Source organism: Falco biarmicus, chromosome 6 (genome assembly GCF_023638135.1).
Source record: "Falco biarmicus isolate bFalBia1 chromosome 6, bFalBia1.pri, whole genome shotgun sequence".
Taxonomy (NCBI): domain Eukaryota; kingdom Metazoa; phylum Chordata; class Aves; order Falconiformes; family Falconidae; genus Falco; species Falco biarmicus.
Window position 1 is genome coordinate 8,672,560 of NC_079293.1, and position 19,442 is coordinate 8,692,001.

The 19,442-nt window shown below is 38.2% G+C and overlaps 1 protein-coding gene across 4 annotated transcripts in view; it reads right to left on the reverse strand.

The window, feature by feature from the left end:
* The window catches only part of BCKDHB (branched chain keto acid dehydrogenase E1 subunit beta), a 129,182-nt gene that overhangs the window by 83,003 nt on the left and 26,737 nt on the right, over nt 1–19,442 (reverse strand). For all 4 annotated transcript variants that reach the window (XM_056343300.1, XM_056343299.1, XM_056343301.1 and 1 more), the window contains exons 6-8: nt 16,818–16,926; nt 8,193–8,290; nt 4,784–4,894 (exon numbers count right to left, since the gene is read on the reverse strand). In XM_056343300.1, the coding sequence (XP_056199275.1) occupies nt 4,784–4,894; nt 8,193–8,290; nt 16,818–16,926 (318 nt within the window). The remainder of the gene's footprint in view (nt 1–4,783; nt 4,895–8,192; nt 8,291–16,817; nt 16,927–19,442) is intronic.

Genomic DNA, 19,442 nt, shown 5'->3' on the forward strand with positions numbered 1-19,442 from the left:
ACTACTCAGTCAGGGCTCCCTTAACTTTTTTACTTTAAACTTTTAAACCAAGACATTTCCAGAGACCAGTCTATCTCATCCCAAAATAGCCTCTGAAATAGCTGGGATGAATGATGCTCAGGAGATATCCCTTCTCTCGAATAGTTGTATGAGCTACTGTAACTAGCTCAAACTTCAATAGTCATTCTTAGATTCTGAAGATTGACAAAAGAAAAATCTAGCCTCTGTTTGCACATTTACCCATCTCAGGAACTGTACTGAAAAGAAGTTTCAATTACTGCTGGGATCCATTCAGTGCCCATGGCAGTCTGCTCCAGGCAGGTGTACTCTCATCTTCTCATGCGGATTACAAATTTCAACCTACTTCAAAACTGAACATAACCTCAAAATCTTAGAAACGCAAAGAAAATATCTGTAAAATTAGGCAGCAAATTTTATTTATGTTCACTATGTTTATTATTTATGTTTATTTATGCTTCACTCAGAGCTATCTATATATTCATAAACATGCTCATAAGAGCAATGCAAAATCAAAGCAGCTGCCTAACTTGGTTAAAAAGAGGCCTCTGGTGGCAGTTGTGAAGTATAACTTCTCACAGTTTTAGGAATTATGTATTTTGATGACAATTTTCTACATAAAAACAGCTACAGAAAGCAGACTAAGCAGTTAGATTTGCAGTGAAAATTCTGACATATTACTGCTCATCTCCAAAGTACTAACCATGTCAGCCAATTCTTCTTCATGCCTATACCACAGTTGTCAAATTAGTCTTAAAGTTGCATATATTTCCACTTAAGTAAAGCATCTCATTCTTAATAGCTGCATTGAAAACTTCAGTATTAAAGTTAATTGTTACTATCTTTAGAAATGAGTCAAGTTAAGGTTATGAGACCTGCTCATCCCCCAACACCAACCATGAAGGCACCTTGATTTTGCTTAAAAATTACATAGATTGACATGGAAAATTCACAGAAGTATTCAGATATAATAATGCAGCATTTCTTGGGTAAGCACAATAATAAAATAAGCCTGCAGAGTAAAACACATCAGACTGGCAAATGCATACGACTTCTGTAAAATTCAATTCCTTTCTCCTTTCTATTTCAATTCCTGACCCACACGCAACAACATAGGGAACCCAAATGTTAGGCACATGATTAAGAACAATTACATGGCCTACAAGAAGCTAAACAAGGCTCCCGGCCTTCTAGAAAGAGCTAGCAGACAGAACCATAATAATAAAGAGAATTGTAACAGATACGTTAGGGTTGGCATAAAAGGTACGTGAATGGAGACACGTGTACAGAAACTGAAAGCAGCAGCAGGCCAACAACTAAAATAACAGCCTGTACTGATCACAAAGGACACCATGGGGTGTGTTTTAACATCAGATCCCAAACTCCTGCTCTCCAGTAAGATCACAGGACAGACTCCCATCAGCAGAGGACCATGCATCCCGGCACCAATGAAATGGCAATAAGGTTGCAGTATATCTCATGCACCATCCTTTTCCTCTGCATCCAACAGGAGAAGATGACAGACATACTTCAAACATATGTAAGACAAGGAAAAACAAAGAGTTGGCCTGAGACCTAAGGAGGCTGATTAATAGTCTGAGGCAAAGGGCAGCCTGTCACAGCTGATGATTTGCTTATTGGTTGGACTGCAGTAAAAAGCAATCCTGTTATCATGGAAGAGTCCACAAATAGGACTTCAGCAGACCAATGGCCAACGGAGAATTTTCTCCGGCATGACCAGCTTTCTGCCCTTCTCTTGATCCTTGACACTGGCATCTCAGGAAGAGAATGACAAGTCCCATCCCAGAACTGACCCTGTAAGCCACTGTTATCTGCAACAGCTGCACCAAGCAGTTCCTCTTGGGATGAGGCTACAGCAAGCAGCTACAACTATCATTTCCATCCTTCTATTTATGCTGGCTATTACATTAAAAGCTGTTCAGGATGCAAATTAAGTTAAAAAGTTTCAGTGTTGCATACTACAAATGCAAACCACTAACTATTTTCAGCTGAGCAGAACAGACAAGATCTACAGAAGAAGATAATTTAACATTTCTCCCATCAGACCGGCCAGCCTGCAGCCACAGGAGCAGTGCTAAAAACATGTATTATTTGGTATTTATTATCATCAATAGCTGAACTGCCTAGCCAATGTGTACTAAATTTCTCTTGAAATAACTCTTAATTCTTAAACTCATTAACAAATTTAAAGCAACAGGTCTATCTGTTCCATCTGTTTATGCCAGATACCTTAAAAGATGTTCATGACTGAACATAAGCTGAAAATCTTCATGGAATATTTATTTTTAAAGAACAGATTTGCAATACATTGTACAACTAAAGCTCTGCACTTCCTATGCACAGCTATATTTTTTCATGACAGCATTTCAGTGCAAGTCCCATCCAACAGAACAAACTTAACTGCTCTTTCTAAAGAGATGCTTTGTTTTCATAGAATGACAGCTCAAATCTTTGAAAAAAGAAAAAAAAAAATTAGCTACAAAAAATATTGAATAATTTCACTTGTCAGAAGGGATTGTAAAGGATTTATTACTGCCAAAGTTTCTCTTCATATTGATGACAACAACTCAACATGTTTCATTTTTTTTTACAGACAGAAAGTACATCCAAGTAACACGAAATATACTGCAAACACTGAGAACACTTCAATGGAGAAGATCAAATTTTTATGAAGTAACACATAGCTATGCGTTGAAGTATCAACTTTTTTACACATCCACAACCAGACAATAGGACTCCATCCAAACCCACTGGCAGTGCCTCAAACAAACATAATAAAATTCGTGCTACGGAGCTTTGCCATGGTGTAATGGTTCACCTTTCCCTTTATCACAATCTGTTTATGTTTTACCTGACAAAGAGAAAGCCCCTTATTGAGCAACTACAGAATGACAGAACACTTGTCTATGCAATTAAGATACTCCAAATACATGTATAGTCAGATAAGGAGGTGTGCCTGACCTGCCCTGTTTAAACATCTGTACAATCTGACTTAGTTGTAGATACACCGTATTGCCTTAAATTAAAAACTGCAGGCAGAGAAGGTACCTGATAGAATCACAGGACTTAATCAAGCCCATGGCTCTTGTCATCCTTATGGTTATCTTACCTCAGTACACTACAGTTACTAGGCCTGAGTTAACTAAGCTGCAGACATCTCTCAAATTTCAGAGTAACTTGACCAGCAGCATAAAATAAGCTAGTGTACAGCAATTTAATTAGGACCAGAGTTGTTAGTCACAGTCCGGCAGGAATGGATTTGCCAGCTTAAGGAAGCTCACAACTCTAGTAGACGCAGCAAGCATTCTGCTAACCCACACCACTTGTCTGAGCTTAAATCAAGGAAGCCGAGTGAGGGGTAAACCTTCGGCAATGCTCTAACAGTTAATGTTGTAAATAATGAAAGGATAAACACACCTGCAAAACCTTTTGGAGCATTACAGTCCAAAAGCATGTTCACCAGCATGTGTATTGTTGGATGGCCGTCAGGTAACAGCTCTTCTCTCATAGTTGCCAAGTAGCTTGACAAAAAATGGTTTCATGGAAGAGACTTCAGGCTAATTTTCATAAGGTAGCTATGGAAAAGACCTGTCTATAAGTGCTCCCAAACCAGCAAAACTATTTATATTGCATAACTTAAGTTTAACATTATAAATACGTGAATAAAGTACCTCAAATGGGTAAGTGAAAAACTAAGGGGAAAAAAAAAATACAGGCACTGTAAATAATGCACACAAAAAATTGCTATTTAAGGACAACGGGAAAGAGTTAGACAATAAATCAGGAAGGGGGGCAAAAAATCAAGTTTTCTAGATACAAGGTTTCATTTCAACGACCTCCAGTTTGTTTGGGGGTGGTTTTTTAATTTCCCAAATGACACTTAAAAAGCATACCTTAGGATTCTTTCTTTACATTTACAAAGACTTCTGGGAAATACTCCCCCTTCCATTTCTCTAAGGGCTTTCCTCCCAATAACTCTTAGCTGTTGAAGACAAAGCAGTACGGGGCAGAGGGGAGAGAGGGGTAAGCAGACCAAGGTAAATGTAAGTACAACAACAATAACTTCCCATGTGTTCTCCGTATATGGAAATTCAGATTCCAGTTTCAGCTGCCTCATGCTTTGAAAGAAGTTTTTTGTAAAAATCAGACTCCCATGGAGCTGACAAGGACTACACAGTACACATGAACTTCAAACCAGATAGTCTGAGAATAGTAAATGTCGCCTTTTCTCACCAGCCCAAGAATTCATATACCTTAAATCAAAACATTTACTTCTGGAAGTACGGATAAACAAAACTAAGGCACATCATTGTAGACCTAAAACTAGATAAAGGTCTTGGTATAGAACAGCAGAAAGAAAAAAAAAGCTTAAGATTTCACCTGATCTTTTCAGACCCAAAGACGGCAAAGATCATAGAAAGAGCCAGAAGTCATAGTAAAGCAGTTTCCAAGCACAAGTCTGATTAAATCCTGCCCCCTGCTTTGGTGCAAAGAACATTTAATTCTAACATTATTTTGAACCCTGAAGCATGTTTCTCTTTCAATACTAAAGCAAACATTTGGTCCACGTAATGTGCATTTACTCTTCACATATGATACAGAAAAATATATACAATCAGAGGAAAACCGTAGGCCTTTAAAAAAATTAAAGAACAAAGTCATCGTCATCTGCATTTAAGCTGCTGTTGTTAGTGGGACTTTTTTGTTTGTTGTGGTTTTAAATTATCATGCATTATTTCCTTACCTTGCAAACTGTCTCTGTATCCCAGGGTAAGATGGTCCTCAGATCAATAACTTCACAGGACACACCAAGCTTTTCTTGAGCCATTGCTGCCACCTCTTTGATCACATGTACCTATAAAGGCAATATATTATCACCAAGTAAACATTTAATTCCTGTTTAAGATGTTCTAAATTACGCATAATAAATACAAGCAACAACTTAGCATATTGCCTGTATGTTTAGCAGAAACATTTTTATTCTGTAATCTAATCAGCATTTATTGCTCAGTTCATTCTTCTTATTTACTAACACTATCCCTAATATTTCGGCACCACTTCAAAAACTAACTTCAGATAAGGATCACTAAAAAACACCCCAACTGTTGCTTTCTACAGAAGTATCTTTCAGAGAACAGTATCAGGTCTCACCATTTTATATTTGTACTCAGTTTGGTGTTTAGGATAGGGTTTTTCTAGGACTGTAACTTAGCTAAGACCCAAATATACCAGAGTAATGTATCTTGATGTAGCAGTCACGTGATGAAGCATTATGTACATTCAAAAAAATATTCCTAACCACACTCACTACAATTTACTGGAAGTGCAATAGATTACAACGTGATAATCTCCAATGCATTATTTTATGAACAGTTGGGAGAGAGAGCAAGAACCATGTGAAACAACCTATAAACATCCAGTCCTGACCCCCACAATCAAAGCATATTGGCACTAATGCGACCATTCACTGGCCTTCCAACAGAGCTGGAATATACATATATATATATATATATACACACACACACCCCACAAAGTATTCCCCTCTAGCAAGAGGCTTGTAAAGAATTAGAATACACACTATTTACTATCTACCAGTAAGACCATGTATTTAGCAGCATATGTAAGTGCAAAGTAGATTTAAAACTATCCACGTCTGTTAGAAACTTTCTCATAAGGTATGTTATGATATGAACAGAAAAGAAGAGATTATATATAAATTACAAAAAATAATAACAGTATGTTATTATACATACATTATACATATTATATACATTCAAAACTGTATCTTGACATTATACAACACTTAAGCAAACTTATTGCAAGTACTGGCTTCCCTAAAACAAACATCAGCAACCAAATGCTCCAACATGGAAAACAACATGTTGACAACAACTCAGATTATCCTCCACAAATACCTCGGCAAAAAGTATTTGCTCATGAGATACGAGGGTAAAAAAAGAATTTCTCAGTATGATGTTGTCAATAAACTCTGATGTTTTCCTTACTGTTAGAATGTTTCATACTACAGGTTTGGACTGAGACAGATGGCCTCCACTGAGCAACTTCTAGGCACAGGTAAGGGGCTAGAGGCCAAGGTCCATCCCCAATAAGCAATGTGGATGAGGTCACTTGGCCTGGAAGGCAACAGAATTTAACAATATGGACATGGTTAGGCAGTGTCAGTGCCTGAGGGTCACAGAACTGAGCAAATTCTACAGAGAACAAAAATTATGCTGAAACAACATTACTAAGGATTTAAACACGCATCTACATAATGCAAATATGAATAGCTCAATACCAAAGGGCTATTTTAAGAGGTAAATATAAGCATTGTAATAATAAAAAGAAAATACAGCCTGCAGTATTTTTGTTTAAGCTTCTAATACATCTGTGACTGTAATAAAAGGGTTTGAGAATTTTCAACATGGCACATCAGATGGACGTTTTTGACGTTTCGCTGGTGTTTAAGTGAGAATGTTTACCTAGTTGACAGAGGATAAGAATTAGTTGATGACAACAAAAGACTGCGCACAACTGGAGAGAAACTAAAAGCCTTTCCTGTCTCTCATTAGTACCACCCAGAAAAGCAACCATCAGGCAACCTCACCAGAGCAGCAGCTGCCACGCAGCTACTTAACATCTAAAATCATATGGTAAGTAACCAGTGAGTACGTGCACTCTGCCTATTGACAATAAACTCTGGATTAGTTGCACATTTAGCAAGCAAGTTCCAAGTTTATGTCCACAGCCTGCAAACACTCTCAGCCCAAACTCACTGAACATACTTGATCTGCAGAAGCCTGACACATCCAGAGCACGTTGGATTTACTGCATATGCACTAAGCATCTGTCCCCACGCTGTATTATACTGCCACACCCGTGGTTTGGTCAGCTCCTAAACTTGAATTAAGGCTGCACATCTGCCCTATTGCTATTCACATCAAAAGAACCGCCTGTCTTAAGACTTGGCCTACACTTTCCAAGCTTCAAAGCACACAGGTTTTTTGAAGGATATCGCTCCAAGTCCTGTCTGTACTACTGTCTACTGGGTCAAGTCAGGATATTATTAAATCTCCACAGCCACATTTCAAGCCATTACTTTATCAGTTCAATTTCTGGGAATATGAAGAACACCAAGATTTCATCCAAATGGAGCAAAAAACTTGCACTTTCCAAAGGAAATATGAAGAGCTATAGGAACTCTCTTCTGCAGGAGAAACTAGTACAAGTAAAGATACTGAAGGAGTGCATAATTTAACACCAGTGCAAAGTATCAAAGGCTAATAGAAATAACCATAGATAAAGGTGATCAATTAGTCTGACAAAGGAAGCCTATCACAGGAAAACACTGAAGATTACAGATTTCAAACTAAAAGAAAAAAAAAAAAAAAACAAAACACAAGAGGCACAACCCCAGCAATCAGTTCAATACTCTTGTGATGAAAGTTATAACATACCTCTAAAAGCTTCTCAGATATAATTAGACAAAGAAAACAGCAATTCCTTGATTATAGATTAAAGGTAATGAAAAGAAATGGTAATTCCAAACTAGACTCAAATTTCTTTTCTTTAGTTCTTGAAAACAAACACTTGTTTTCTTACCAAATATTTCAATATTTGCACATCTTAATTTGGGGGGGGTCCAATCATGTTTCTGCACAGCTTTGAAATCTATCTGTTAGAATCAATATTATACCAATTCCTATTTGTATTAAATGTTCAGTGAATTTTAACTCTCTGTATAAAGGGAACCCCAAAATGCATTTTTTAAAATCATGCAGCAAAAATTTGTATTTTTCTTTCAACATACTACTTTGAAGTCTCCCACTGCCTTCCTCACAGTCACATCTCACCACTACACTCTTAAATACAGCACTTTCATAATCACCGATAAATTATTAACCTCCTGTACAGGTACCTCTTACATTTCCCAAGTCGGCTTCAACTAAAAATTAGTAAAAACTTACACAATAAAAAACGAGTTTTGTATAAATATAAACATTGGTAATCAATTTATTCAAGCATATAGTGATGGAAGACGCACAGAGTTTATTGTCTGGCACTTGAGCCTGAATGCAACACTATTCAAACATCACCTCACCCTTAGCTTAGGCTTTGCTGGATGACAGCTACCTTGTAAGAGCCTTACCAACCTGAGTGCCCCAAGCAACCAGTGTCACATCACTGCCAGTCTGCAGCACCTCAGCTTGAGACAGTGGAATGTTGTACGGCTCCACAGGAACTTGTTCCACTGAATAAATAAAAACAAAGGAAAAATAAGGAGTAGATTCCTTTATTTAGTATCGCCCCATAAAAGTATACACTAAAAATTTTCTTCAACGTTAATGTCATCTAAAAACAAAATCACATTGAGTATTAGGCTTATTTCAAATGTAATTAAGAATATTTTTAATTATACTGCTAAAAACACATTCAGTACAGTCTTTAATTTATGTTACATACCACAGCAATAAGATAAATATATATACAATAATGATAGTAGTAAGTCCTGTACCCTAAATCAAAATATCAGCTTCAGCTATGGAGAAGGACACTGCTACAATGGATAAAAAAAAATCTCAACTAATTGCTGTAGTTAATTCTAATAAGCATCAAGACTTGAAATTATACTTCAATACTCAAGACGAGAAAGAAAAGCTGTGCTAGTACCCTCCTGATATGTCAGAAGAATTCTTCACAGTTTTTTATGTCTAAATAGAGAGAAGTTTTCAGAACCTACACTGAAAGAGTCAGCAAGAACTTGTAATTATAGCAGTTTTAAATTAGGCTAAATATTTTTACTATCTATTCACCAAAAGTACATCACAATTAGAAAGAGTAGACAAAAATTATGCATCTTGTCTTCTCTAAGACCTTTAAGGTAGCTCCACTCAACAGAAGACCCATTTACTATTTTTCAGACGGAAATGTTAGGTCAGTTGTGCTAGTTTTGAATCAATGCTCCAATGCACTATTCGTTGAGTGGTTTAATGATTAACGCTATGATAAAAGGCATTCATGTATAATATTTTAAATGAAATATTGTTCTGATGTAAAGGTGAACTTGTCTATGCACCAGAAGGACATGCTCTGGACACGCTCCAGCACCTCAGTGTCTGTCTTGCAGTGAGGGGCCCAAACCTGAACCCAGGGTTCGAGGGGCGGCCTCACCAGTGCCCAGTACAGGGGGACAGTCCCTTCCCTGGTCCTGCTGGCCACACTGTTGCTGATACAAGCCAGGATGCTGTTGGCCTCCTGGCCACCTGGGCACACCGATGGCTCATGTTCAGCCGGCTGTTGACCAGCACCCCCAGGTCCTTTCCCACCAGGCAGCTTTCCAACCGCTCTTCCCCAAGCCTGTAGCGCTGTGTGGGGTTGTGGTGACCCAGGTGCAGGACCCGGCACTGAGCCTTGTTGAACCTCATGCAGCTGGCCTTGGACCATTGATCCAGCCTGTCCAGACCCCCCTGCAGAGCCTTCCTGCCCTCAAGCAGATCAACATTCCCCCCCAACTTGGTGTCATCTGCAAACTCACTGAGGGTGCACTCGATCCCCTCGTCCAGATCATCGATAAGGACATTGAACAGGACTGGCCCCAGTGCTGAGCCCTGAGGAACACCGCTTGTGACCAGCCACCAGCTGGAGGTAACTCCGTTCACCACCACTCTTTGGGCTCGGCCATCCAGCCACTTTTTACCCAGTGAAGGACACACCTGTGCAAGCCATGTGCAGCCAGTTTCTGCAGGAGAATGCTGTGGGAAATGGTGTCAAAGGTTTCACTGACGCCCAGGTAGACAACATCCACCCCATCCATATAGGCAGGTCATCTTGTCATAGGAGATAGTCAAGCATGACCAGCCTTTCATAAGCCCATGCTGGCTGGGCCTGATCCCCCAGGGAAGGGGAAGAAGGCACTCTATTTGTTAATGTATTTCATAGCTCATAAAGTAGGTATTGAGATCCTGCTGCACAAAATTCCTTCTTGAAATTATGATAAAGAATCCTACCTAGGGATACCAGCAGAAGAAATTAAGCATTTTTTATTTTTCTTTCGTTGGTATGGCAGATCCAGTAGAAGTAGAATGATCTAGGGTTTTTTTCTGGCTTATAAATTATAAACGTAACATTTCAATAAATCAAGTAGTCAATGTTTGGGGTTTTTTTTAATTACAGTATTATTTTTTTTTGCTAGTAGTAATACATAAATACTACAAGTTTCACAGAATCACATAGTCCAAGCCCCCTGCTCAGAGCAAGGTCACCTTGACCTGGTTGTTCTCAGGGCCATGTCCAGTCAGGCTCTGACTATTTCCATGGTCAGGGACTCCACAGCAACTTCTCTCTGTGCAACCTGTTCCTGTGTTTGACAACCCTCACAGTAAAAATGTTTTTGCCTGTGAAGTGAGAAGTATCTCACTTCACCTGAACAGGCACCGAGGAAACACATATTAACTAAATTATTCTTCCTAAAAACAGAACAGGACCTTTTTTCCCCCCGGCATAATTCAAGAACACATGTCCATTCAATCCAAGAAAACAGAAAAAAATGGAATTTTAAACACAAGATTCTTTTAAACATATCACAAAATCAGATCTCTTTATAAACAATTATTTTTAATGTACTAAAATATCAGTGTCTTCCTGTAATCATTTCTTTGAGTGGCTAAAGGAATACAGGGTGAGGAAAGAAAAAGGGGAAAGGCACATCCAGCCCTTGCTCACTCCACATTACTAGTTGACAGTAAAGCAGACCAGGCTTCTACGGCTTTTGCACATTATGAAACCCTCTGGCAAATGAAAGCAGAGATCCTAAAAGATAATTATGAAACCCACAATTATACTAATTGGCACTGCATAGCTGCCTTTTTGATGGGAAGGTCACCTACATGAAACCTGGAGAACAAGAACCTTATAAAGATGCCACAGGACCTTCAAGTAGAAACCCAGGCAACTGACATGAACGAGAAGGTTTTGAAGTGACAGTGGGATGCACCAGAGGAAGAACTGGACAGTGTACATGATACAAACAGCTCCTTCTCTGTCTAATAGTTTTACGCACTCAGGGGAATTAAATATAACATCCAATTACACAAATTAACTGATTTCTTATTATAGCTAAACCATTCTGTAACAAGATGTCTATTGGATGAGCTCATCTAGAATTCTTGACTTTATTAAAAGCAAAATTCAGCTTGTCAAGAATTCTTAGGGAAGTCCAGATTTGGCAGGATTTTATTCAAATGCCTTCCTTCCTCCACTAGCAATGGTGAAAAGCAGCATATGAAATTATGCTGTGCATATTCTTCCATAATAATTAACCAAACCAGGATGACAATGTTTATATACAAAGCAGCCCATTCATCTATTATTGAAGATATAAATATTTCAAATACAGATTTCAAATAAAGCAATCAACAAACAGTTGTAATTATCAGAGAGAAAAGGCCATCATAAGTTAATTTTAAGAGGCTGCACCATCTGTTGCTTTTTCTGGAAGAGAAGTCTGAACACTAGAAGGAAAACATGTTTTCTCATCTTACCTGTCCTGTCTCTATAACAACCACTGATGCAAGTCATATTTATTTCTACACCACCGATGTCATATATAGTACAATTAAATGAAACTGAAAAGGTCAAAAAACATCAGAGTAGGTTCTCCACAAGATGTCTGAACCTGATAATGTCAAGGTGACTCATCTTCTCCTTTGATTCATAACTATTATGTGCTCTTGACACTGCACAGGCTGTTAACTACTTTTTGTAAATCAAAGCTTCCTTTTTATTTTTAATTCAGGTATTTTCTTAGTATCTCTGACATTTAGGGGGACATCACCATCGCACCTTCACTAACATTATAATCTAAGTTAACCAGTAACAGAATTCTCTCTATATATGTGTACTTGTATATTTAACTCCGGGCTTTTACCCAGAAAGGCTTACATTTCTTTGCTCCTTTCTGATTTTATACAAGACAAATTAACATACACAAAACCGATGACCACTGTAAGGTTATGTGGGAGAAGTAAGCGTCTGCTCCCTTAAGGGTGTCTGGACATGGATCTTTTCAATGCAAAAGGGGATAACAGGAAGAGGGAGAAGCCATAAGGAAGAACACACAGAGGCACAAGCCTACCCAACAAACAACGAGGAAAGCAGTAACAAGAACCAAACCTGCTCAGTCCCACTTATCAGTAAGGGTATGGGGAATGTGGGAGCGTTTCTTTCAGTAATATCATCTGACAGAGGACCTTGTCAAACAGGATGACAGAGAAAAAGGAGAAGCTATAAACAAAATATACAGAGACACAAATGAGACAAACAGAACAGAGACAAAGACCAAAACCAAACCTGGTCAGGAACACTGAGCGAAGGGCCATCAAGAAGCTATGGGCAAACCAGGACTTTGCAACTGGTAAGCACACAAACCTGAGGGTCCAGGGTGCTGGGGGGTGGGGTGTGTGCATGGAACTACACCAGCTGATGAAGGCATGTGAAGGTGAAGGGGACTGGGGACGAACAAGGTGGGGAAGAAATAGAAAGGGTTATAAATGGGGCCAGTCAGCACGTAGCCTGACTGATCCCTCTGCCTCACTACGGTGGTCAGTCCTAGCTTCTTTTGAAATCTTACCCTGTGCACGTGGTGTGTGCTACCAGGACCAAGCGCCAGCTGCTGGTGAGACCAGCACGAGAAGACAAGACACTGGGCCAGCAACAGCACTCAAACCAGGGTGCAGGCACACTGGGCCTGTGGTATTGTCTTGGCCACCAGCTCCTGGGGTGGGAACAGCATGTCTCCCAAATACCAGCTGCTGGAAGGGACTGGAGTGAGGCAACTAAAAGGCTGTTCTATCTCCTGTGGGAACCATGCAGGGCTGCTAGACTGGCCAAGATCCTCCACTCAAGAGTTTTTAAAGAAAAAGAGCTATCCGGGGGAGAAAAACACTGTCATCTCCACTCCACATATGTACAACCAAGCTGGTAGTGGCACTGCCATAACTGTCCAAGAAAGTAAATAAGGAGTAAGGGTGAGCACTCCGAAGAGCCCAGGCACAGGCAGGAACAGCAAATCCTCTGCTAAACAAACTGCTAGTAAGAGGGGTGACTCTGCAAGAGAAATATGCAGTCCTGACTGTGGGCTTCGCCACAGACGCAGCACTGTACTGCTTCAGAGTATGGGAAGAAGAAATCTGCAATCATTAGCTACAGCTACACATACTAAGTATACTCCTTTTCCAATCTAATTACCACTTTATATGTTTTGTATACAGATCTACACAAACATATACATATAGCTAACATGTTATATATACACCTATAAACAAACACATGTATCTGTACATAGGGACTATTTCAAATTGGTTGCACATTAAAGCTAATGCATAATATGGAACTTAACAATTCTATTTCATTCAAACAAAACAGATAGTTCTCTTCTGTAACTTTCAAAACCTACTATTAACAGACACTGAGGCAAAGTTTAAGATCTTCACTTTAAGTCCACTCCCTGTTTTTGATGTTACTAGGTCTCTTGGATATCTAAGGTGTGAGTTACTTTTTGAATGAACTGGAAAACATTTTCAAGATGTTCTTGCAAAGCTATTCTTCACTTAGGACGTTGCTTTTTCTCCTCAGTTCATCACAGTGTGAATGTGGTAAAATTAAGACAATGCTACTTCAACACCCACCTTTCTCCCAGGGGTGATTAAGATTTAAGACCTAGTTTTATTCTTGTATCTTGTGTGGGAAAAGGCATGTTTGGATAGCAAATATTCACATGGAAACAACTGCTCACTTAATAACATGGTTAGTTTTACCTCATGTCTGAATAGGCATACAACATACTTGAATAAGCACATCTGTGTTCATTTGGAAAGACATCCACCTAAATGCATTATTCAAAGCAAACAGCAAGCAATCACAATATCCATGTGATTGTCGCATTGAAATATTTTGTGCTACAGCTCTGATCTACCTTGGAGACCAAGCAAATGTCAAAACATTTATGAAGATTATTTTGTACAATGTCTTTACTGTTGGGGGCCCGGGGGGGTGGGAATCTATGCTTGCATCTTGAAAAACCTGCCCTGTCATCAACAAGCAAAAAAAACCCCACACCCAAACCCAAAAAACACCTTGAAAGCAATTGGTAAGCCTATATATAGCTCCTTGAAGGTATGCATTAAATGCAAAATCACAAGGTTGGTTCTGCACAAGAGCTTTCATAAAACAGCAATGACCTGGCACCCTGCCTAACATTCTCAAAAAGCAACTTCAGTATCGATCTACCTTAGGATATATAAGCTATCTTCCATCACTAGCATCCAACAGCTAATTTCAACAGGAACAGCAACACCGGGGGCAGAAGCAGAGGGCATAGGTTTTTGTTTGGTTGGGATGTAGTAGTTGTGGGGATTTTGTCATTTTTTGTTTTGTTTGTTTTAAACAAAGCATTAGTAGCTTCAACCCACACAAACAAGGACAGACATCCTGTGTTTTAAAGGCTATCCCATCTACAGCCTATTTTCAGCTGAAATTTCAAAGATATTAACAACTCTGAATAAAATACTACAGATAGCTGTTTAGAGCAGGGGTCCTCGAACTTTTTAACCAGGGGGCCGGCGCGGATGAAGTGGCAGCAGGCCATCTGCGGCTGCTTGGTTCCCCCCCAACCCCCGGCGGGGGGGTCTGTAAATACCGGGGGCCGGATTGAGGACCCTGGGGGGCCATTCCCGGCCCGCGGGCCGTAGTTTGAGGACCCCTGGTTGAGAGGCTCAAATGCCGACATTACTTTTACAGATAGAAAATACTGCTCATTATAATCTTCAAAACCTAATTTTTCAATGAAGTCTTTACACACCCCCTGTAACATCAGTCATGACATTGTCTGCAACAAACACGTCTGTTCACATGAAGCTAGAACTAGAAAAGAAATGTATGGTAGGGGCAATATAATTTCATTATTCGATGCCTTAGCCATCGTAGAGGAAATAAAGAAAATTAGGGGTTTTTTGTCTGGAACAATGAGGTCCCAGGTCTTGGATGGGGATTTATACCTTATTATACTACTAATATACCACCTTTCTCCTAAAAAATATATCAATGTTAAACTGGAAGTTTCTGGTGGAAATCAATGACTAAAAAAACCACAGGTAATGTCTCTGAAAAATCAGGCTATCAGAATATAGGAAGAAACCAGAGTCTTTCAGAAATTGCCAACATCATCTTGCAGCAACACCGCAGTTAGTTATCAACCAAAACAAATAGCATTAACCACTATTTCAGCACGTCTTTTACTCAAGATTTCAATCGCAAGGTTGATTTATGTTCACCAGATGATCCAGCAACTGCTTTCAAGTTAATTTCCTCAAACAAAAACCTCCCTATATTCTCAGTGTGTATTTGTGACTTGTAAACACTGAGGTAAAAAAGGGCTGTTTTAAAGACACAACAAATTTCAGCTTCCATCTTTTTCTCTAATAGGACTCAGACTCAAGTTCCTTTTACAAACTACTTCATCTAAACAAAGGGTCAGAGGTATTTATTGCTAAATTTCAGTAAGCTCTCAAAACACACTCAACTTAAGAAATGCAACACTCTCTGGGTACATCACACCACAATAAAAATAGCAGCACTTTACAAATACATTGCTAATGGAAATTCTGGACTTTTTTTGAAAATATAGAAGCAAATAAGCCATTTCCCTGGTAAAAATCCTATTTGTTCCTGAGTTACTCTGCTATTTTTTGTAGCTTTGATGTCTGCTTTCTAAATCTTTCCCTTGATATTTTTTGGTTCTATTCTCTAGGAAGAAGATAAATTTACTAACAAACAAAATGGATGTACTGATGGAAAAGTGATGTTAAGAGGTCCCAAGTAAAATACAAACATTTTGTCCTTCACTCATCACCAGTTCACACAGTCAACTTATAAATTGATTAACGGATTCAGCCATAGTTGGTGTATCAAGCTGTATGACATAGAAATGCTGGAGGTAAGTGATGGCTTGAGTCCTGTTTTACCAGCTCATCCACCCACTCTGCCTGCCTCCACATGCAATATTTGCTTTCATCCATTATCTGTTCTCAGTCCAGTTTCTCTAGTCCAAAGTAGTAACAAGCTTTTTTTTTTTTTTTTTTTACAATGACCTCAAGCACTCTCATCATCAAATTACTCTGTTCTTGTATGTTACGCATAATAACTGTTAAAACTTCTATGAAGCAAAAAATGCACTATGACTGAAACAAATGAAAAATAATGGCACTTGCACCTCCTTCCACGCAAGATTAAAATCTAAGGGGGCAGATTTTCACGACTGTTAGAAATCAAGCCCTCAAAAGAAATTTTAACTTTGGGAAAATGCTGATGGTGAAGTTCAGTTCTTTTGGAAATAAACATCTGGAAACTTTTTTCAGTAACTAGAGTTATCAAAAAGAAAGCAGTTTAACTTCTATCAAATTTATATTGCAATTTGATAAAGGATAATGCTCTTAGTTCTGGGGGTTTTTTTAAACCATGACTGTACAAAGCATTCCACTTCCAAAGTTAACTGAATGTTATGAATGAATATGAATCAGACTGTAAATGTTCATTTATCTTTGCAGCCAAATTTAGAGATCTTACTCAGTTTTCACACTTCCTCTAAAAACACAAACTCCAAACATAGCTAGAGACAAAACAAGTCAAGACTTCTGCTACATTGTTTCAATTGTGACTATCAACATATATGCGCAAAAAAAAGCGTGTTCCTTTATTGGAAAATACAGGATATAAATCTTTACCTGCGGCTCTGTAAAGTATTTTAGGTTCAAAGAATATGCATGGATTTTTGTCCTCTATGCATGACAGCAGCAGTCCTTTGGCCTGAAGAGGACTCCTTGGAATAACAATCTGTAAAGATATTTTTTAATAGTTTACTTAAACTGCAATTCTTCTACAAGCTTCCTCAATTAATATCAAAAACCAAGCAATTATTCACTTTAAATAAACTTGTGTACAGATTGAGCAGTTCTTAAAGTGAATTAATATCAGTGCTACATAATCATACACCCCAATTTTATTTTGTTCATTGAGGAGGCTTGAATAGCTCCCCTCTACACCACAATTTAGATACTAATGCACTTCCCTCCGATAAAGTTGAACTAACATTTTAACAATAACATTGAGGTAAACTGAACAAAAGAAAATCAGTTGGATTAAAAAAAAATACGTTAGTTTAGTAAATTAATGTAGATATATGACAAAAAAAATTCAACTGAGTGATCCTCACTTGGTTGGATAAAGATTCATCAGAGCAGGACTGGAAGATGTTCAGACTTAGTCCAGTACGTTTTGAAGACAAAAAAAGAAAACAGCTATTTAAAGTTGACTTCCTTTGCTTATGGTGAAAGCCTGAAATTTTTTGTTCATTTTGGAAATTAACAAATACCAAAAAAATACCTGAAACTATTATCAAGCAAAGAGAAAACTAAGCAAGGCTTCCTTCCAGATGCAAACTGAAAACTTGGAATGAAAAAATATAATTGATTTCCCAACAGAAGAGTCAATTTTGGATGACCTAAAAGAATGCTGGTTATGAACAGGAAGTTACGAAATTATCACAATTTAAATGAAAATACAACCGAAGAGCTCAATTCCCTCAAAGCAGAAGGACTAGCTAATTTACATTCCAGAGATCAAAAAAGCTGATACATGCACCATGTCTACTAGCAAACATTTTTATAGCTGTGAAGTTAGAAGTGGCCCCTTCTGACTGAAAACATTTTCAGCACATTTTTAAAGAAAAAAAAAAATCCATGTAACTACAGACATGTTAGCTTACTGACTCCAGGAGTTTCCAAGGTTTCAAAATATTTTTGAGATTAAGAACATTTAATCATACAAAAGTAACAGAAAAGAGTCCAAACACCACCTAAATCTGCTATCACATCAAATTAACTTGATAAGTGATTCTTCTAAACAAGGAAGAAGTAGTCTATTAATATTTCACCAAAGCATTTGGTAACAGACACATGGGAAATTACCCAGCTGATGGATGTTACTAGTGCAGCTTCTTAAAGTCTGTTCTAAAAATGACCCATATTTACCTTATTCATTTACAATGTTAAGTTGAAATATGGTAATGAAAACTATTCAAAAGCTGAGTCATCACCGCTGCAGAGGATGATACCAAAAAGACCTAGTTAACATTGAGAACATGACTGACAAAAGCAGAAGCAAACCAAACAAAACATACTGAGAAGTCACACATTTAAGAACTACATTTTTGTTATAAGTTTAGAAGTCAGCAGTAAAAATTCAGATTTAAGTTTATCATCTGCTGAAAGGATGACTATGACACTATGCAGTACAGCCCTAAAAATGTAAAATAACATAGCCAAGGAAGCGTTAATTCTAATGCAAAAATCACTGCTAGAAACTCAGCTGGAATACTTCATGACTATATCAACTGTTCTGGAAGAAAATGAAACAGGTGCCAAAAAAGCTTCAGAAATTGTTAACACCTCTTTGATAGTTTGAGTTGTTTAGCCTAACAAAACAAAGACTAAAGGGAAAACAATTGTTCTCTTAGTATATTAAAGGGAAGATGAAGAACAGGTAAGTCAAATATACAAGTTAGTCTGGAACAAATTTATGCTGGAAACAAAAAGAAAGCTTCTAGCCATGACAGCAAATACCCTGGAGCAGTCTTACAATGGAATGAAGAGTGTCAATACAGTAATTTTGGAAGACAGACTGATCCATTAAGATATACATCCTCACCACAGTACACAAAAGATACAATCAACTAGCAATGTCCTCATCACCCCAACAGCCTTGTCTTAAGTACTAACTGATTACAGTCCTTCCCTTGAACAGCCAGGGTTGTACAAACTCCCTTTTGCTTGGGAAATCCAAACCCTACTTTTCACTTAAGAAAAACACAAAATAAAGGTCTTAAGTCAGGAACCTGCCACAGCGTTTAATAAGAGGGCAGTTTTGAATATCCCTCTCCCCAAAGATCAATCCTACCCTTCCCAGATTGTAATACATGGTCTTTCCTCCAGCACTTTGGAGAAAATATGCAGAGATACAGGATTTTTGCAAGTGCATCTGAACCACAAGTTAATTTGCATTTCTGGATTCATATGTCAAGTGCTGGCATTGGATTCATTCAAAAAAAGACCTACAAACTTGAAGATAAGGCCTTCAAACATTAATAACTGCATTAATGAACAGCTTCACCAAAAAAAAAATTGAAGGAACAATATTGTTTTCTCAAAAATACAAAATTCTAAAGATAGTCCAAAATACCTGTCCATCAAAAACTAGCATATTTTTCTACCAGATCCACAGAATTTAATGTGCCTTTTACCTTTAACTGAGATGACAGCTGTTAGTGGTAGCAACCTATTTTAGGCTTCACC